This window comes from Medicago truncatula, chromosome 5 (assembly GCF_003473485.1).
Source record: "Medicago truncatula cultivar Jemalong A17 chromosome 5, MtrunA17r5.0-ANR, whole genome shotgun sequence".
NCBI classification, from domain to species: domain Eukaryota; kingdom Viridiplantae; phylum Streptophyta; class Magnoliopsida; order Fabales; family Fabaceae; genus Medicago; species Medicago truncatula.
In genome coordinates this window covers 8,115,669-8,131,290 of record NC_053046.1, presented here as the reverse complement: position 1 = coordinate 8,131,290, position 15,622 = coordinate 8,115,669, and the positions used below count along the sequence as shown (strand labels likewise).

General features: G+C 29.6%; 1 protein-coding gene and 1 long non-coding RNA gene across 2 annotated transcripts; one reads left to right on the top strand and one right to left on the bottom strand.

Moving 5' to 3' along the window:
- Positions 1–657: 657 nt before the first annotated feature.
- On the top strand, positions 658–10,272 carry LOC120580738 (uncharacterized). Its single transcript, XR_005646494.1, has 2 exons — positions 658–869; positions 9,893–10,272. It is a non-coding gene; the product is annotated as an uncharacterized lncRNA (long non-coding RNA).
- Positions 7,916–9,897, bottom strand: LOC11426467 (protein SHI RELATED SEQUENCE 1). The gene is made up of 2 exons (XM_003612038.4): positions 8,990–9,897; positions 7,916–8,454 (listed from the first exon to the last, which is right to left on the bottom strand). Exons 1-2 carry the CDS (start codon positions 9,579–9,581, stop codon positions 8,075–8,077), a joined length of 972 nt encoding a protein of 323 aa, XP_003612086.1. The 5' UTR covers positions 9,582–9,897; the 3' UTR covers positions 7,916–8,074.
- Positions 10,273–15,622: the final 5,350 nt, after the last annotated feature.

Sequence of the window (15,622 nt, the reverse complement as noted above, 5' to 3'; positions counted from 1 at the left end):
GTGTTACTTTGCAGTGCAGCCATGGCTCGCTATGATTCTAACCGTGATACAAAACATAGACTTGGTGAATATTTGGATTAACGGTAAATTTGGCAGAACCTGGTGAACCATCGTGATTTTGCAAAATTTCGCTCACTAATTCCAAATATGCACTCTTTGTTTGTTGAAATCCCAATAATGTCAAGATCTCGAAATTACTTAAGTATAGGTATAACATGCACAAACAAACAAAATTGCGTTGCAACTCGCTAGGTGTAATGCACGGCCAATGTTCTCACCACATATGCCCACGGAAATTAGCATGTAGTGACGGTTTTTGCCCGTCACTACAAGTCAAGTTTCTTGTAGCGAGAGGCACACCGTAATATCAAACATGTACTATAAGTATATGTTTGTATTCACGGTAGGTTAGAGAATCACATTTGATCGTTGTAATTTTGACAAAAACTACGCTTTTAATTTGAGCTTCAACAAAATGACATGCATTAGTGTTATTTTATTAGACTCCTTGTAAATCCAAGACATGTACGTACTAAATCTATTCATACATCAGAGTACTTGATAATACTTATATGCTTCTTCCTTCAATTATAGTATGCTATTTAATTATGACAAACACGTGAACTGTTAAGTCTATTTCAAAGCGTGCATTACAAGTGGGGGTCTGCTTCCACAACCCTTTGAGCTTTATTATACATTAACAGTATATGTAGTTGTGGAAAGCCATGAATCATAATTCACAGCACCAATAAAACTTCAAAGAATAGGGCTTGGAAGTAACCAACAAAGTTGCTTATTACTTGCGTGGCTGTTTGGTAGAGATTCCTATGCCAGGGTCCAGCAACTAAAAGGAACACTATGAAGTCAAGGTGAGTACTCACTCCTTTAAATGTTTTGTAGCTTATAGAGTTGAAACTTTTAATCTAAGTCATAGAAAAAGCTATATGTTTCATCCTTTTGTTTCAAAGAGTCTAGCACGAGACTCTCGCACACGCACTAAGTGCAAAGACCGTAATATTGCAAGTTCTAACCATTATCTTATAGTATCAAATGTCTCTACAATCTTTTATCATCCTAGCACAACACGGGGCATACAATTGTAAGCCTTTGTTTTCACACACACAAAAAAAATTGTGAAAGTGTTGGGATACTTTTGGAATAGTTGAATTAATTGGTATGCTAACTAGGGTTGAATCAAAAGTTAGGAAGTACTACTAGTTATTATGGGAGAAATAATTCATTTTGAAAGTAAAGCTTTATTTGAATGAATAGGGTTTGAAATAGTAAAATATAGGCTCCAGAATTTATTAATAGGCCGGCTGAAATTAAATAATTTCCATGCTTTCATAGTGGTAGCTGGCAAAATATGTTATTGTACATTTGTACTTAATTATTATATCGAAATAAGGAAGAATAAGAATCCAAGCAAGAAGAAAATATTAAATTAAAGCCGTTGATCATATATGATTTTGATTCTTCACAATCATCCACAATTAGTGAAGTGTTCTTGTACTCTTGGGAAAGAAAGAATTAATCCAGAAATTTTTATTTCGATTAACTATTTATTTTTTACCAACATGGAATTAGATATTGTAAAGTGAGTAAAATTTAAAATTAAAAAAATCAAGAATTATTATCGTACCAAAAGAGTGGATCTTTACCAACTATGTTTTACTAGAAGGATAGAGTTACACCTCATGGTACTGGAACATCACTTTCCCAAATTCCCATCTACATCATCAACGATTAGAAAAATACATAATAAAGCTTAACATCCGAAAATATCCAAAAAATTATCACTTTTAGTAAAAAGTTGATTTCTATAATAATAATAAGAATACTAATAATAATAATGATGATAAAAAAATAATAAAATGTCCAATATTATAATAAAATATGTCAAAAACAGCATTAAGGGTTCGCATATAGACCAGACCATTTTATAGAGGTACATATATATTAGATGCGATCTATGTTTAGGAGCAAATTCATTTTTCAAAATGGTTATTATAATAATTAGTACCAACGGGAGGTTAAGTCTAAAGAAGAAACTAGATTCCAACAACATTGCGAAATAAAATTGGAATTTCAAGTGGAAATGATATCTACATTTAGTGTCATATAGTTCCAAAAATAAGATTATATCCATTACTAAAAAAACAAAAATTAGTGAGAGAAATTTTGTGAGGGAAAACATGAAATTCCTCTCTAATTCCGTCACTAAATTTTGCGACCATGAAATTTGTGAGGAATTTCATTTTTTCCGTCACTAATTTCCCTCTCTAATTTTGCTTTTTCTAGTAGTGATCCGAGAGATGGAATATGAGAAAAATAAAATAAAATTGTCCTTAATTTACTTTTATTCAAAATCACATATAACCTACTAAATTCTCATATTTCACCCTGAAGTAGGAGGCACACAAATGAATGCACATGTGATAACTAAAAAATTTAGGAAAATTAAAATTTTGAGCAATTCAAATGTTTCTTTTGAATTCATTCATTTCTAAATATTTTGTTTGAATAAAGTAAAAAATTCTTCTTTGTTAAGCTTTATTGGACAATTTTTATGAAATTTCGAAGGTTGAGGAACTAAATTAAAAATATATGAAGAGTAAAAATAAATGAAAATACAAACCAATTTGAAAACTATAGATAAATCTGCAAAATTTGAAAGTATATTATAAAGACCAATTTGAGATTCATATATGTTAAAGTAACCAAGGAATTTTAAATTCTTAATTTTTACATAGTATTTGAAATTCCCTATATTTTACTTTACCAAAATATTTCATAAAATTCCTTTATCTTGAAAATTCTCCAAACAAAATAATTTGAATTATTCTAAAAAATTACATTATCTTAAAAATTATTTCATCCAAATATACTCTTAACATTAATATCGTAACTTAGGGGCAGAGCTAGGAATTAAATTTTCAAATAAACAACTTATATAAAAGTTAAAAAATTATAAGATAAATTCAAGGTTAATATTGTCAAACAAATAGAAAAATAACATTTTCTTCTAATAAATTATTATCCATGTTTGGTTATACATTTTTTTATACTAGCATGCTATTGCATTTTTTTAATCTTCGTATTTATATTTTACTCTTAATGTTAATATTTTACAAACTTTAGGAACTTTAAAAGGCTTTTATAAAAGTCTTTTAACCAACAATAACATACTAGCAAAAAAAATTTTTTTTTGGGGAAAACCGTGACATCTGCTGGCCCCTTCTAGCTTCATCTCTAATTTGATTATTGAGCGATGGAATTAGAAACATATAAGGGTGCTGCTAACCGGTGTTCCGGGGCACTGGTTAAGAAACAATAAATAAATTATTCTCACTTAATTTACCTTAATTAAAAATATAAAAGAAAGTTAAAAAATTATTTTAAGAGCGGAGGGCGAAGGAAGATAAATTGCTGAGTTATCAGGCACGTGTATCATTGCGGGTCTTTTATGGCTATCTTTTAAAGAGTATTCAATACACTTATTTCTTACATTAAATTGTTGACTTATTTCTCAAATTAATTGAGGTAAATCAATTGAGATTCATCTATTTATTGCTTCTTAACCAGTGCCCGCACTGGGGCACTGGATAGAGAATAGTTGTGTAGCATGTATATATGAGGTTTTTTTTTGTTTTTGACAAGATATATGAGGTATTTATTGTCATTAATTATTTAAATACCTTTATATAAAATTTATTTTGCCTAACTATTCAAATCAAGCTTTTGAGAATGTAAGTTTGTTAAAAATAAGCACATGACAAACTACAAGCTAGATTTATGACTTGAATTTTTCAACCATATACTTAAGTCTTGTAAACTCTAACTCAACATAATCTCTCACCCCTATATGAGATTTTACGGATGATAGATTATTTTTCTGGTCATTTATTTTGGTTTGCTTACATAAAACAATAAATCAGCCCTTTGTTTTTTTTTATAGAGAAAACATGCCCTTTTGTGTGTGGTTTGTCTTATATATGGACCTCGCAAAAAAATCTAAACGTGAACTCTTATCAATTATAATAAAAAATTGTATATAATGATAAAAAAGATTAATCTTTTTAAATATTTTATTAAAATTTCTCTTAACATCGTTGATTACAATTTGCTAAGACATTTTCAAACTCATTTTCACACAAAAACTAATAGCATTCAGATTTGGTTACTAGTAGTTTCTTGATGAATTCTATGCTAGTACTTTACAGGGGACATGTACAAGCATAAGTAAGTAAAGATCATAGTATAAAAAAAATAAAAATAAAAGCATTGTGTCAAAAAAAAAAACATAAGTAACAAAATGGAATCAACATCACTATATCAAAGAACACCCAACATATTAAGGAGAATGTTAAACTCACCGTCCATAAATAGTAAGTGTCAAATTAATCCACCCAACATAAGACATATTCTTAATCTTAAATCTTAACTAATCAAATCCTAGTAGTGAAGCTCCCAAAAAAACAGAGGTGAATCAAAGGAATCAAGAAGGACGGAATTTGATGCAATCCAGATTTCCAGTCCCAATTTATTCAATTTTTCATTCATTTTCTTCCTAACTCATAAGTATGTGGCTTTCTGGAAATGTAGCTACATCTATTATCAGTCAGAAGTCATGATATGATCATCTTTGCTTATAACAAAAGAGATATTCTATGTTATTTGATCAATCATTTTTCGAGACAACTTCTCGAACAACTAAATAAATAAAGAAAGATAAATATTGACACAAAAACCAAAACAATAAAAAGAAAGTATGAACACAATATGGTTATGAGAGAAAATGTTATTTCAATAGTTGTACAATATTATTTCACATAAAAAAGCCAAAAGTCATAAACCTCCAAAAAAAAAAAAAAGGGTGAGTAGGTAAGTAAATGTTCATTTTTAGTTTCGATTTTTAAATTATTTTTGAAAGGTTCATATTAAATACATTCAACTTTGTTTAGTTTCAATTTTGTTCTTTTTATTTTAAAATAAATGTCGTTTACTAAGAAATGTGATGAATAGAAGAAAAAGAATAGTAATTTTTCCTAATAATCGTTGTGTTTCTCAATTTGGAAACTGGAGTAGGAGTGTATGCTTTCAGAACAATGAACACTATATTAATTATAATTAGATGGTGCAATTGAAAAAATAATCATTTTTTCATGTTTTTTTCTTTGTAATTTTTTCTCTAATTTAACTTTTTTTAGTAGTGATTAGACAAGATTTTTTTTTAGTCTTTTTTTTTCTTTTTAAAATCATGTTTATTTAAATGAATATAAGAGGCACTCAATCTGTTACAATAAGAAAAAATCCATACACTTTGAAGAGATTAGTCCAGCAATCTGGAAAAAAAAATTCGTACATTTCTAATTCCCGTTTAAGGGTTACATCTCTCTCTCTCTTCAAATATCAACCATGCGATTTAATAAAATAAAATAAAATGATAGTCACAATATTATATAAAAAGTTTAAGGGTTAAATATGTTTTTGGCCCCTATAAATATATCAACTTTTCGTTTTAATCCCTCTAAAATTTTCCTTCCATTTTTAGTCCCTATAAAATTTTCAATCTTCACTTTTGGTCCCTCTTTTAAAGTAAACTCATATGTAGAATTCATATTATTTAATAAAATTTTCCAGAAAAATTTAAAATATTATAATAATCACTCCAAAAAAAATTCAGAATTTTTGAACAAAACATGAATTTAATATGAATTATTATATCTTTTACGGTTAAAAATTCATATTTAATTTGTGTTTTGTTAAAAAAATTCTAATTTTTTAAAGGAATTTTTTTTTAGAATATTTTACATATTTCTGCATAATTTCATTAAAAAATAGGGACCAAAAGTAGTGATTGAAAATTTTATAGGGACTAAATGTTGAAGTAAAATTTTAGAGGGACTAAAACGAAAAATTGACATATTTATAGAGACCAAAAACATATTTAACCTAAAGTTTAATTAGTCATGAACCGTGATATATATCTAAAGATTATGTAGCAAAAGATTATGAAGGTATAGAAATGTAGTTTGAGTCTTGACCAAAAAAATAAATAAATAAAGAAATGTAGTTTGAGTTGGGGAACATGTTGCATCAATAGGTTACGGAAAATGCTGACACATCTTATAGCCATTCGTTTTGTTTTACTTGTTATAGTCTTCCATTGATCAAACTGTTTTCAATTATCCCAAATACATGTTGTACTCCATGGATGAAAAAATTCGAGTGTTCCCCTAAATACGTATATAGTTTTGTTGCATGTGCATTAAATATATCAACACTTTTTTTTTTTGACACAAAAATATATCAACACATTGATAAGCAACATTCCCGTAATCAACGTCAAAACTGTGCAAGGTCAGAAGGAGATATTTCACCTTATAAACTTTAATAATACTCATGCGTGGTTGGACTTTCCCATTACGCTACATGTGAAAATTAAATTGAAAATATGTACAATTATAAATTTATAATGATCAAAACTATGTTTTTATTTTATTTAAATTTCAAACCGGCAATCACACGGATAAACGGGGGAAAAAGCAGATTCGAAGTTGAAAACCAACAAGAAAATGTGATAGAAATTCAACATGAAAGAAAATATCAACCCAAAAATAATATAAAATACAAAAAAGATTTAGTACACAACAATATAGAGCCAGATCATGTCCACTATATACCGTAAAGAAAAATAAAGAAACCAATTAAAAAGCGATAGCTAGCTAGCTAGTCATCCTTATCATAAAAAAATTAAAGAGATGGAATTGATAATGGGCAAAATTAATTACACTTTTTGTTGGTTAAGTTATTTTTAGACTTGGCTCTGCTTTTTTTAAGTTTGTCTCCTTTCATATTAGACCTTTTAAGTTACAAAATTATATAATTTGGTCTCTTAGAAAAATTTCATTTTATTTTGATCCCTTAAGTTAGGAATGATGAATCCTTTCATCCTTTAATTACAAATATTAAGATATTTTATTATCTAATATAAATAACTAAAGTGTCTTAAGTTTATAACTTAAATATGATCAAAGTATTTAATATTTATAAGTTAAGTGATCAACATAAAATAAAATAAAATCTTGAGGACAAAATAGTCTAAACTTTGTAATTTAAAGGATCAAATAAAAGAAAAAGCATTCTTTTTATTTGGTCCTTTAAATTATAAAGAGTAACACACATCATGTTAGTCATACACATAATACATTTATATAAACGCCATTCGAGAATAAGGTGTTCGTAAATATAAACACTCTTTCAAATTACTATATATGTTTTTACTTTTCTCCAAATATATTCCTAAGCAATATTACTAATTTATATTGAAAGATGAAAAATTTATATTATATGTATATTAATTATACGACACATCTTAGCATGACCCTTAATTATATTATAATGGGATTGTCTAACATGTGCAATATTGCACATGTTAAGGCAACTAAAAATAGTAACTTTTTATTGAAACCAACAATTAATTATTAAAAATCTACATAATTAATATAAAATGCACAAGTTCCAAGTCAAAGTTACTACTTTAAACTTCTTATCATGTGCAAATTTGCACATGATAGAAAAACCCTATTATAATTTATTAATATATATGAAAATTGTCTCCAAATAGTAGTGGTTTTTTGCCCTAAATGTGATAATTTTCTATATTTTCTCAATAGTTGAAATCAATGCCAAAAATGTAAATCTATCTTTTATTTGTGTTTATCTCCCAAACAAATAAAATTCTTGATTTCTTTAAAGAAAGGGAGAACATCTTAACCCTAAATTCTTATAAAATGTCCTATATAATTCGACACATCTTACTTTATAAACTCGATTCAAATCTTATTTCTTTTAATATGGATTTGAGTTTTTCTCATAACATCATCAAATTAAGTTACCTGCACTAGTCCACTACAGTCTACAAGACTGTGAAATGATTAGAAAAAGCTGTAAAATAATAATAATAATAATAATAAAGGAATACAGTAAATTAAATGATAAAATACAAAAAATTAAAATATGTTTTTGTTTTATCCTAAATTCTTTAGGCTCTGAATGATGAAAAATTTGTTCAAGATCTTGGGTGGGGGAAGAATTGCGTACCACTAGAAGGCATGAAGGTATTAAGTGGAGCTGGATACAAAGAAGAAGGATCAACAATTTCCCCAACACCACTAGCAGGGACACCTGAGATAAGGTTTAAGGGCTCAACCACCCCTTCAAGGGCTGTACCACTAGAATTAGAGGCGTTTCCGGCAGCCATATTGTAACTATTACTCCCATGATCTGGACCATAATCATACAAAATTCCTCTAAAAACATGCCCTCCAATGTTTACAGCCGTTGAATATGCATACTCTTCTTCGTTCTCATCAACTGAGCTAACTCTCACGCACCTGAACTCTGCTGGAGAATTCACCACAGCTGGAAAATTCATCTCATCCAATAACCCTTTTTTTTTTTATGTTAATTAACATATTTTGAACAGAAGCAAACAAACTATTAGTTAGGTAAACATGTATATACATACCATGATGGATATTTAACAAAAACAAACATAAATTTATTGAATAATTCATGTATCTGTGAGAAAGCATCATACTCAGACATGATAAGATGTGACATATATGAACAAAGAAAAGGTGAAAGCTGTGAAAGTGTTGTTGGTTTGTGGAAGAGTGAGTGTTGTTGTTGGAAAAGAAAGAGAACAGTAGTACTACAGAAACTAACAGTAACAGCTTCTTCCCTGTCACTGATCCCATTCATTCGTCAGAACAACACTGTTTTGGAAAAGAAAAAGTCTAACAGAAATTTTGTTTTACACACGCAATCTATATTCTCTTCCAAAACTTTCTCGGTACCTTCACTTATCTTTTTCAGAAGTTTCAGTAATATATGAAAATATGTATATAGTCATAGATCAAAAGTGACAACACAATAAAAGACAACAATAATAGGAACAAAATGAACATACGATATAATATACCTGCTGAAGGGAGAGTGAGTGAACGGTTTGTAGGTAAACGAGTGCAAGCTAAAGAGGAATTGTTATTGTTAAGATCTCTGTGTCTATTTTGAGGAACAATATCTCCATGTTGTTGAAATGATTTAGGAGCAGAAAGTTGTTGTTGTTGTTGTTGTTGTTGTCTTTCTCTTCTTCTAGCAGCAGGAACCCAAGTACTCTTAACATGAGTTTGACAATCAAAACCTCTACTCTTACAACAAGTTCTACATCTCATATGAGGACAATCTTTCTTAGCTTGATTCCCACAATCTTGACAACTTATACTTCCACTTCCACTTCCTATAAACACAGTAGATCTATTCTCATCAGAAGAACAAACCCTATTAGTAGGTCCCACTCCTAACACAACACCAGAGGAGTAAAGATCTTGTTGTTGAGGTTGTTGTAAAGAAAACAACTGTTGTTGTTGATGTTGGTTCCAAATCTCAAAACCACGGTATGAATTATTAGAAACAACAGAATCATCATTCTTATTATACCAGAATTCTGTTGTTGGATTATTATTCTGTTGGTTTTCTTCTTCAGTTCTTCCTAATGAAAATAAACCAGCCATACTACTACTATTCCAAACCCTGAACGAAAATCCATATCAAGAAAAAAAAAAACCTCGATCTATATATATGTATACTTATTTTGTTTAGATAAATAAATAACAACCAATCAAATTTAACCACAAATTCACTTGAAATATATGGTTTTTGTGTACGTACGTGAGTGTAAATATATATTTGTTTCTCTCTCTCTCTCTAGATATATTTGTTACACTTACATTAACTACTAGGGTAAAGAATTGAAGGTTTGGTTAGTTGGTTGAGGAACATAGTGATAAATCACGCATTGAACTCGTTTATGTTTGTTTTGTAGACAAGAAACAAAGAAGCACAGAAACAGAACTGCAAACGCCGCCACGCCCACTTCTCTGTCTCACTCTAATTTAAGAGCTTTCATTATTCTTCTGTTCTGAGAGAGAGTGTGTGTTTAATTTTAAGAGCTTTTTTGAGTTCCGAGCACTTTGCTTCTTTTGTGTCTTTAAGTTTTTTCTGTGGTTATGTATTGTTGGAAACATCGATCTTACAAACCAATCTCACAGACAGTGTAAGGTATTAGCTAGACTCCACTTTTACTCAAAAACATTCTAATGGAATGGATGTTATTCATTTCATCTAACGGTCGCTAGGGTTTTCAGAGTTTATTGTATGCTTCAGATTGTTCCACGTGTGTAAAGATATTACTTTATGTTCCTTCGTCCTTTTCTACCGGAAAACCCGCTGCTTTTCGTGACTCCTTGTCTCTTTTATCTTCATTCCATTATTTTTAGTCATTTTGATCTCTAGTTTTGTCGTTATAATTTCTCAAAGAAAATTGAAAACCATCAATTTGATTTTAAAGTAAGATGTTTTCTGGGGTTTCACCACTTGTGGGATTAAGAGTCGGGACTTTAATAGTAGGACATGCATCCCTAAACGCTGCATCAAGTAAAATGGTCAAACATGAGAAAACGTGTTGTGACAATTTACATGCTTTTATACCATTTGTTTGTGACACTTTCAACTTCCTTCCACTAGAGGTTGTTGACCTTCTACGTAGAGTTTAAAGATTCATGCATATCAATGTCATGTCTTCTAGGTCGTAAATGTTGTTTTGCGATGATTGATTTTGCCATCCAAAAAAGCCTAGTGGCGCAGCTTGTTGTGAGCTTGCTTTCTACTATCTTCACCTCTTATTATAAGACTCTTTTGAGAATTTTATTTTTGTCCCTTTTTATAAGATCAATTTTCTATTTCCAACAACATTAATTACTTCTTTACTTACATACTCTTATTTATCATACATTTTTTTTTTCAATCATCAATAAATAACATGTTGAAAACATAACTAATTCTTTATCCTAAATGATAAAATTGTAAAACCAATAGGGATTACAAACAAATTTAATACAAATATCAACTTTCTTAATTCCCGTAATTTTGGCAAAATGGTCTTATATATACGGACGAACGTAATATAAAATAAAAAGTATTTATTAACAAATTAATTTGTAACAAAAATTATATATACTCCTATATCATCTTTACTTTTTTTTTTGTTTCAATTTATTTATCATTTTTATAATACTAATACAACATTTATTATTATTTTTTCCACAAACATACCTCTATTTACTACATTTCCTTCCTCTATAACTACTTCACAAACTATACTTAATAATGATGTTTTAGTAAATGACTCATATTTTATTCTTGAAATCAACACTAATAATCATTCCCTTAATATTTGTGTAAAACTCAAATATGAGACAGAGGGAGTAAAAATAATTTTGCACAATTTTCAAGATAAAATTTTCACGTTAAATCTCTTAATGCTTGAGAAAGAAAACACTCTTGACATCCGTATAATTTGTAGGTCTTGTAATATGGAACATATAGAGTACTCCCTTTTTTGTCTTAAATGTAAGCAAAAATGTGTCAACATTATTTTTTGTTAATTAATTTTTGCTTACATTTTAGAACGAAGTGAGTACTGCTATAATGATATATTAAAAAAAGAAAATGTCAACTGACTTTGTGGCATTTTTAAGAACTTGAAATAACAATATATTTTTTTAAATACTTGTGTAATATCAATACATGAGAAATTGTAATATTTGATTTTTAAATAACAACTTTTTTTTTAAAAAAAATATTTATGAAATCAATGCATGAGAAATCGTAATATTTAACCTTTTTAAAATTATTATTTTAAAATTTTTAAAGAGTGTCCTGATGCACTCGTTAACAATATCTTAAAAAATTAACACTATTATATCCAATAATTTTATACTAATGTTTTTGGAATAAAGTCACATGTGTGTTTGTAATTGTGGATAGATGAACAAATCAATTTGTGTCATTATTTTATTGACGTAGAGAGATTTGGGACGTTGAAAAAGAGGTAACTTGATCGAATTTCCATGGAATTAATCATGTGGCCTCCAAGATTATGTGGCAATGGAGGGAACACAGCGCCACCACGTCCTGATCGTACTTCTATTCTTTTCCTATTTTATTTTCATTCTCCAACAAATTTTTGGTATTTTTTACTCTTTGCATCCTTTTATTCGAGACCATTTTACCTACTTCATATAAATATCATTTCCTCTGTTCCACAATAACAAATGGTCCTTTTTTTTTTCTCCAATCGCAAAAAACAACACACTTATCTTACAAGAAAATAATGACACATTGAAAAACAAACCGATCTTTGTAGTAATTAGTTTCCTTATGAGGGTGATTGTGAGGTTGGCAAGGTTTATTGGATTTATAGGGATAAAATTTAGCTTCAATCAAAAAGATAAGATAAGGCCAGTTTAGCATGTAGTAGGGCTTTTCGGACCGGACTGGACTAAACCAATCCATTTGACAGCTCTATTGGAGGTTAAGGTCGGAGGAGGATGGTTTATGGTTAAAGGCGTTGGCTCATAAGTATGAGACGGTTAAGGGTGTTATCTTTGATAGTGGAGGCAACACTTCGACTTGGTGGAAGGATTTACAACCCCACAAAACCGGCTTGTGAGGTGAGGATTGTCTGCGCTTATAAACAAATTGTCAGGCCAACTCCTAACCGATGTGGGACTCTTAACACCCCCCCTCACGCTCAGGATTACACATCTGAAGCGTGAACATAAATGACGGGTGGCCCGATAACGGAAACCTGATAACAGGTGGCCCAAAGAATCGTGAAGAGGCTCTGATACCATATTAGAAATCGTGGTTGGGCTTAACACAACCCCACAAAACCGGCTTGTGAGGTGAGGATTGCCCCACTTATAAACAAATTGTCAGGCCAACTCCTAACCGATGTGGGACTCTTAACAATAATCCTTCAATGGATGGTGCCCTCTTAAGGATCAATATCATAAACACTTTATGGTTATAGTTTATCCTAATGTTAATGTAGCGGAGATGCATATGAGGGGATGGTCTGTTGTTGATGGGAATGTGTGACGTTGGAGGAGACCTTTGTTTGTTTGGAAAGAGAATTCGCAACATGAATGCATATTAGTACTAGATAATGTTTTTTTGCAGTCTAATGTTATTGACAAATGGTCTTGGAAGATTGAACTTAATGACAAGTACACAATCAAATCACAAATGAGCTTATAAACTCCTATCTCAAAGGGAAGGTTCTATTCTTGATTGCCCACAAAATCTTGATATTATTTGGAGTAATTCGGTTTCGATGAAGGTGTCTTTTTGTCTTCCAACAAAAGATAACTTGGCATTATTTCTCATGGTTTGTGTTTATGCATTAATGGATGTGATCTTGAAGAAAATTTATCGCATTTTTTTATATTTTCAAATGTGGCATTTTTTCAAAAGTTTGGTTCTCCATCTTGCATTAGTTGGGTATCTCTTGTGCATTATCTAACGAAGCTACTGCCCATGTTCAACAATTATGTGAGCTATAGGTTCGTGCTTTGAAATCAAGGGGGTGTTTTCAACTCATTTGGTTAGCTATCGTTTAGATGATTTGAAAGGCTCGCAACATTTTTTTTTTCTTTTTCCGGCAACAAGGACAATAATATTGATTTTGTTAGTGATCAAGTTAAAATTCATGTTCGGTGGTGGCTCAAAGTGAAGATGAAATAATTTGGTTTTGATCTTAATCTTTGGTATGCATACAATCATCGTTATAAATCCAAATTCATATAAGTAATTGATTTATGAGTTGTGTTATTTGAACAACCATTTGATTGACAACTTTTAAGAATCATAATTTTATAAAGAAAAAGAAGTATTGACACAAAAATCAAAGCAATAGAGAGAGAAAAAATAAAAAAATAATATGAGTATGAGTGAGAAAGTTATCACAAAAGTTATCAAAAATTGGTTGTACAAATATCATTTATCTTAATTTATACATGAATATGGTTTAATCCGTCAAAATATCCGACCATGTAAACACCTACACAGATCCTTTGAAATGTTTAGGATACATTGATTTTTCCCACTAGCCTATTGGGTTTTCTTTTGTCTATGAAGTGTTTTTTTTTCCTTTCCTTAAAGTGGTTTGTTGTTGAATCATACCAGACTCTCATTGTTTCCCTCTCTATTTTATGTTCTCCTTGTGCCATCTATTAAAATATCTTTGTCATTATTAGATAGAGTTTTAATATATCTCATTCCCTTGGCCATTTCAAAAAAATTGAATTACTATTTTTATAAAATTACGTTTCATTAATACATTGTAAACGAAAGACGTAAAGAGACTGAAAAACCACTCATTGGGATCAAGAAAAACGATAACTAAATTATTTAGTGATATGATATTTGATTATATAACATGAATAAAAATCATCTAATAAAAGAAATTCCAACTTCTCTCTAAACTTTTTTTCTTCTTCGTTTATTGAGGAGGATTGGTTTTAGGTCATTTTTGACCTAGAATCACCCCTCTATTTCTTTTTTCCCTTTTCTTTCAATCTAAATAAGTGGTTTTCACATATATCAAGTTTTTTCTTTTGTGTTTTTGTGTGATTTCATCGTCTAAGTGCGGCGTTGTGTTGTTCGTTGTTTTGAGCGGCATTTGATTTCGCGTCTTGTCGCGGTGTTCGTTTAGTTCCTATTGAAAGATTGGCATCAATCAATTACAATTTCAACCAATGATTTGAGCGTCAACATTGCAGAACCGGAGCCATGTGATTTCAGTGATTTAGGTTTTATCATATTATTTGTAGGCATTTTGCCATTTTATGCTATTAACTTGGGTGGTGTGAGTTTGTTCGCAAATTCACCCTTTACATTTTTAGCGATGTTTGTATCTATGTACTCTATCGATTTGAATGAATGAATATCGTTTTGTTTTTATAAAAAAAATTATTTAGTGATGGAATTAGTCTTGATCCTAATCAGTTGATAAACCACCGAACATTATTACGTAGAGACCGGTTTAATCCTAATATCCTATCATGTGTTTGATACGAACATGATAACCGACAATATATTATTTTATCATAATTAAATGAGAAAATTACTCTCGTTATTAATTAAATATTTTAAAAACGACATGTAATTAATTATAAATAAGTAAAGAATGACAACATAAAAACGACATAATATGATGATAATAAATATAGAATGAATTTTTAATCTTATCAAGATAGTTTCTAACTCAACATATATTCAGGATAAAAATTACAAATATAAGTTAGGATAGAATAGAAAAATAATTTATTTTATTCTATCTCTTTGATGCATTAAACATGAATTTTAAACCAAATATGATGAATATATGATACCCTATTTTCCTATCCAAACCATCAAACAAACCCTCCAAATTCTTATTATTTTCTCTCATCATTTTATCTAAAATCTCACATTAGATTAAAATCATCTGTGATCCACCTTCTAAAAGTATGGAAAATTTTCTTTCAAGCATCCTTGATCCATCGTCTAAAAATCTAAGATAAGCCAAGAATACAACCAAAATAAAAATAAAAAGTTGACAAATTCACCAATTGATATTTAGAACAAATTGTGTCTACATACACACACTAGTTGTGTTTCGAGTCTAGAACATAAGAAATTGACAACCAAAATAATAAGTTGAGAAATT